This window comes from Sinohyriopsis cumingii, chromosome 1 (genome assembly GCF_028554795.1).
Source record: "Sinohyriopsis cumingii isolate HCF-2022 chromosome 1, ASM2855479v2, whole genome shotgun sequence".
NCBI classification, from domain to species: domain Eukaryota; kingdom Metazoa; phylum Mollusca; class Bivalvia; order Unionida; family Unionidae; genus Sinohyriopsis; species Sinohyriopsis cumingii.
In genome coordinates, this window is record NC_142961.1 from 181,260,929 (window position 1) to 181,267,183 (window position 6,255).

At 34.1% G+C, this 6,255-nt stretch overlaps 1 protein-coding gene across 2 annotated transcripts in view; it reads left to right on the forward strand.

Annotated features, from left to right (window-relative positions):
- The window catches only part of LOC149808493 (toll-like receptor 1), a 53,936-nt gene extending 48,567 nt beyond the window's left edge, over window positions 1–5,369 (forward strand). For both annotated transcript variants that reach the window (XM_089978080.1, XM_089978086.1), the window contains exon 3: window positions 438–5,369. In XM_089978080.1, the coding sequence (XP_089834206.1) occupies window positions 438–2,843 (2,406 nt within the window). In that variant the 3' untranslated portion in view covers window positions 2,844–5,369. The remainder of the gene's footprint in view (window positions 1–437) is intronic.
- Window positions 5,370–6,255: the final 886 nt, after the last annotated feature.

Here is a 6,255-nt window from a genome sequence, read left to right on the forward strand (position 1 = left end):
AGAGGAAAACGAATATAAACAAATGTAATGATGCCCTAAACTATGAAAAATTGCACAATACTGTGAAGTGCATAATTTGGCACAGTCTCCGCCTTTATAGCGTATTATTAAACCCCTTCTCATTAGTCACACAAAGAAATTAACTACATAAACATCTTAAATAAGCTTATTTTACCAAATATATTCAACAATAACTGGAAACAATTTCTTGAAAATATATTTAGAGCTATGGGCTATCTTGTGAAGACATCACGCAGTGCATTGGGGCAATAACCTTTCAAAGGGTCAATATATTATCAAAAAGCGACATACTTTATCTTGCAGGTTGAGTACGAAAATGTTGTCGGTTTTTATTTTTGCCTGCTGATGCTTGCAAAAGATAGATACAAATATGTAAGATCACCTATCTGTATACAATATTTCCTTTATTATTGCAGAAAGAAGAATCAATACAAGCGACCAAGGATTGCACACTTATGTTTTCGCAAAGACGTAGATTTAGAATGGTAGTCGTGTTGTGGCATATTGTACTTTTGGGCTGCATGAATGTATTCAGAAGAGAAGTCGCAGCGATGGAAACGTGTACGATTGATAAAACTTATTTTTCTCTAATCTGCATAGACATTGCGACCATACAACATTTCCCAGAATCAGTACCGTTCAATACTCGAAGCGTGACACTGATAGGAAAAGATTTCCTTGACAACAGCTTTCCTAATGATGTCTTCTTGCATCCAAGTTGGATGAATATATCCGAACTTACCATTAAGAGATTTGAAAGGGTAGAGTTTATCCAAAAGTCATTCCTGGCAGGATTGCATGGACTCAAATGTTTGTCAATATCTTTATGCACCCACATACAACATGTACATCCAGAAGTATTCGGTTCGACTCCTAACCTGCAAGCATTATACCTAGATGAGAATTTCTCGTTGACATTTTCTGCTACGGAAAGTGCTATCAGAGGCAAAGTCAGTAAATTAAATTTTCTTTCGCTCAAAGGCCTTCAAAGATATAATTCTTCTATTGTTTTGGGTAAGGAATTTGATAGTGCATTGGCTGGGAAAAATTTAACCTATCTTGACATTAGCTCCTCGAACGTGGTGGAAATGGATTACACTGTTCTGGTCAACGGATTTTCTAACCTGCGTTTTCTGAATCTATCATACACAGAAATAGCTATAACGGAAAACTCTACCATTGACATCCAAAGAGTCACATCCCATCTTGAAGTGCTTGATGTGAGTGGTTGTCCCCATTTCATGGGAGCTTCAAATGTAAAGACTTGGTTCTTTCAGTATAGTAACTACCTGTGCACTGTATTCCACCAAGTAATTTATTACATCTCAAGAAATATGCTTCATCCATACCAAGCAGATAACGTTTTGCTCGATTTGTCTGCATGTAATACAACGAAGGTATCGGTGTGGGATCTCAGCAACTCTGCAGTAAGAATTCTGAATATGACCAGGAACGGCACTTTTGTAATTCATTCCATGCGTAAAGTTGATTTATCGAAAAATGGGTTAGAGTTCTTATCGCCTTCTTTCCTGGGTGTGTTCCCGTCCCTTATCATTCTCAATCTAGCTGACAACCACTTATATAAGATGCAGTCAACAGATCTCCGAAATTTATTTCACCGAAACAAATACTTAAAGATCCTTTCATTCCGTAGTAACCAATTAAAATTTATTCCTTATGACCTATTCTCCCCAATAGAAGACCTAAGAGTACTGGATATTGGAGATAATATGCTTACTACATTCGATTTCGATTTAAGTGGAAATCTGAATATAAAATTATTAGATTTAACTTTTAACCAATTAGTAAATGTGTATGGTAATGCATTCAATATACTGGAAGACATATTACATCTCCAAATGAAAGGAAACGAGAGTACTGAAGATCTTTACTCTGACAATTTGCTAATACAGTCATTTGAAGAAAATAATATTTCTAACAGATACCGATACAGATACAGCCTTGAAAGTAATTTAGGTATTCTAATCCCAAAAATTCCGTTTTATTTAACGATTAATATTTACGGTAATCCGCTTTGGCGTGATTGTGAATTGTATTACCGTCTGGATTGGACTGTATCTACCAACATTCGAGTAATTGGTGAAAATAATCGCACAAACTGTCCCATGACAGAAGCTGAAATGGGCATAAGTTACGTAATAATTATTGTAATTACATTAGCCTGTTGCACGTGTACCTGCACGTGTACGTGTTGTGTATGTGTATGTTGTAGGCGCTATACTAAAAAAAACATGAAGAGACTAAGTAACTATTTTCAAACCCATACCAGGAAATATAAGTATGTTGTCTTTGTTCCTTACTGCAGCCGTGATTCTGTTATTGTCGAAGTAGATATGTTACCTGTGTTGATTAATTATTTTAAGGAAAATCTGGCAATACAAGATAATATAGTCTGCACAGGTAAAGACAACTTTATACCCGGCTTGCGTATCATAAATGAGATCCATCGATGCCTCGATGAAAGTCTAGTGGTGGTTCCAGTCATAACACGGTCCTTTCTGCAATCTCGCTGGAGCCTCGAAGAACTGGTGGCTGCTTCTGAAAAAGGTAAAAGGACATTAATCCTGCTTGAGGAACAAACAGATGTGTCTGATGCCACAGAGACAGTAAAAAATCTTGTTGCACGTTATACTAGAGCGACATGGTCGAGAAAAGAAGGAAGGTTTGTAATTCGTCCCACCTGGAATGCAATATGTCAAAGTTTAGTAAACCATGCTGGTACGACTTTATTGAAAGAAACGAAGCAAGAAGCTGATAGAACACGTATTCAGTTACCAACCATCGAAGAAACGGTTTTATGAGTTCGTTGTTGAGAAAATGGAAGATAAAGGAATTTCGTCACAATCATGCATATTTGAAAACAAAATGGGTCTAAATAAAAACAATATCCAATATTTTGAGAGCAGAAACCTGATATGCACAAGTTCTTTTTCTTACAACAAAAGGTATTCCTCTCTAAAACATTCTACAGCTGTTAAGGAATCAAAGTGTGTTTTGCTTTAGATGGTCGTGATTTATTTGAAATATTAGCCAATGTATTTATAGTTATTTTTTTGTGAAATACACAAAATATTTATTGAATGGTAGTTTTATCTTTACATACTGAATTTATAGCAAAAATGCACAAATATTGAGTACGATATTTTGGAATCTGAGGTCAACAAATTAAACGATATTTACAAATACGACATTAAGGGAATCTTTTTGGGGTCTCTTGATAGGAAACAAACAAATCCAACCCCAGATGTACATTCGCTCCTGGTTAGATGATTCATGTCTTCCAGTTGGATTTCAAATCATGTCTTCTAAACAAAACGAACCATTTTTTAAAAGCAGCTTCCTTTAAAGAAATTAAACCAGTTTTTCATGGATCACTCATTTCGCAAAAGATAATGAAAAAAAGAACATATTTGACTTTACTTTCGTTCATAATGATTTAGCCGTTGGAAAGTATAACATAGATGTAGGAATATTTCACAAGAGAAGATATCAATTTGAAAAGAAAAAAAAATCTTGCACACTTCTGGTTCACGCTCTTCTAATTACTTTCATCAACTTCTTATTTCTTGGATCGTGCACTTCTAACGCTTGTAGCATTACATTCGACGAATGTAAAAATTGTGCATACAAATAAACCGTATACGTTCGTGAAGTTTTAACATGGATGGCCTGAGATCTTGTGATCAGCGATCCTCGTTTCTCTCAAGGTTTTCTGGGTTCCTATACCTCAAGGATCTCTTGTCCGTAAGACATAATCTTTAAAGTTTATTTTAATAAACAAAAGCACTTGAAATCTGTTTTTACTATCGTCGCTATGTGAAGCGTATTATGTTTGGAAACAAAAAAACTAACCCACCTGTATTGAATTGTACATTACCAAAATCCATTAAGTATCAACTGTTTATTTATTTCCCCGTTATTCAAACACGCTGGGCTTAAACATGTCTTTAGATTTTTGTGTTAATGATCTATGGATATCAATTGATCTTCCCGTAACCAAGAGTTTGTTTAGCTCGAAACCTTGGGAAAATGTTTTGTTTGCGATATCATACAGGTTAGAGAATTTTTAATTCGTTCACTACCGAGATTCGAACCCAGGTCTGCTTGTAAACAGCACCCATCGCCTTGCCTGTGTAATTTTTATTGTTATAATTCAAATGGTATAATTTTAATGCCGATTATGATTACGGATTAAATACTCAATACTGTGAACAGTGTATAAATAAACGTACCGATCCCTCTTATAATTCAAAGTCAGCCAGTCAGTAACAGTATACAGCACAGATACCTCGGGAAGAAAGTTGACATCCTAGCAAATTCTACTACGCCGACGTGGCAAATTCGACAATTGGTATTGGAAAGGTTAATGAACTCAAGCCAGGCAGATGGAATTCTTGTCCAAACAAGCTGGTTATTTTTGGTAAAAGAATGTATTCTAAAGATAGTTCTTCATTTTCTGGAAAACGGATTTCGCGATTTTTCTAACTCCAAAGCACCTTTGGCCTTTTTCTTCTTTTTTTTTTTGTGTGTGTGGAAGCGAGGCTACATTTCTCACTGACCAGAATCACGCAAATATACGATCGCCGAGTCTTTGGGGTAAATATCTAATAGACATCACAGATAGAGTTTGCATTTCTTTTTCAGGTCAGGAAAAATTACGTTACTACATTTTAAAGATTTTCTGTAATAATTTATTGTTTAGAGACATTATGATATTGATACATTTTGGAAACGATTAGATTTATTTCTCTCTCTCTCTCTCTCTCTCTCTCTCTCTCTCTCTCACACACACACACACACACACACACACACACACATTTGAAGCATTTTGTATTCATTTTTATTATTTAATATTTTTAAAAATGTAATGGTTTGTGTAAAAATTATTAAGAATTTATGTACACTTGTAATCGTAGAATTGAGTATTGTAAAGACGATTTCGCTACCAATTTCATGATCAATAACAATTAATTTACAAATAAAATACATTTAAAATTATTGAACATGATAGTTTGGTATTTAAGGAAAACATTTAATTTTCTAAAATAAATTTGGTATTAATTTGATTTATTGAATTCTTCAGCAATTTGACTATTTTTTTACTTTTTCTGTATTTAATTATTTATATCATATTCTAAAAGTATATAAATTCCAGAATCGTATGAAGTTGGTAAGCTTGAAGAAATATATAGTATATGTAATTTTGTTTATCTCAAATGTCTCACTTCATGTATATGTATTTCTATATCTATATTACATAACATCAATTTTAACTTTCGTATATCGAGTGTTGTGTAATTTAAATAAAAAAGGCCCCATAGTCTTCATATAGAGGGTTTGTCTTTAATTGTTCGAACACATTACCTCTCCGCACCACAGCGATATAAAGTAACCATCGACATCACAAGGAGTGACACCTCCGTAATGGAGGCCCGAACTCTATTACTCTTCCTGTCGATCTAAGAATGTCCCGCCAATAAACTGAGGCATGGTGGTGAAAAGAACTTGCCTAAATAATCATCACATAACAATGTGGTGGAACTATCACCCAAGACAAGAAATTGAAAAATCCATTCAATAATAATCACAGTATTGTGGAGTGAATCCAAAATAATCCTGAACAAGTTCTATTAAAGTAAAAAGAATAAAAGTTCCGTATAAATTGCAGAACCGGAAATGTATTTGTCCACCAAGAATCGTGACGTTGTAAAATGGTCATGTTCAGAACTATTTTGAATAATTCTCAATAGCTCCAGAATATTATTATAGTCCAATGAGCAATTTCTATTTCCACTTAATAATCCAAACAATGTTTTTCTCTCACAAAATAACTAAAAACATCATAAAATAGTCTGCAGATTTGGTATTACAAGAAGAACACAAAAATAAGAATCAGAAAACTGTCTCAGTCCCAACTATACATATATAGGAGAGAAGCTAAAACACGCTTAAATATCACTACTACCTCCTTCACAAAACAAAAAGTTTCAACATCCTAGAACTCAAATGATTCAAACCATCCACCACCTGACCGACCTGTTTAATGGTGGAAAAAAGCAAAATCTTGTGAACAGATTTGCTAATAATTTTATTATTAGTAACTGTAAGCACATTAGTAAACATCTATTTATGGATTACACGCAATTTTTAAGTTTGTAACATCTTAAAAGAAAACCTATGCACGTACGCCAACTCCCTCTATAGATAATTCCT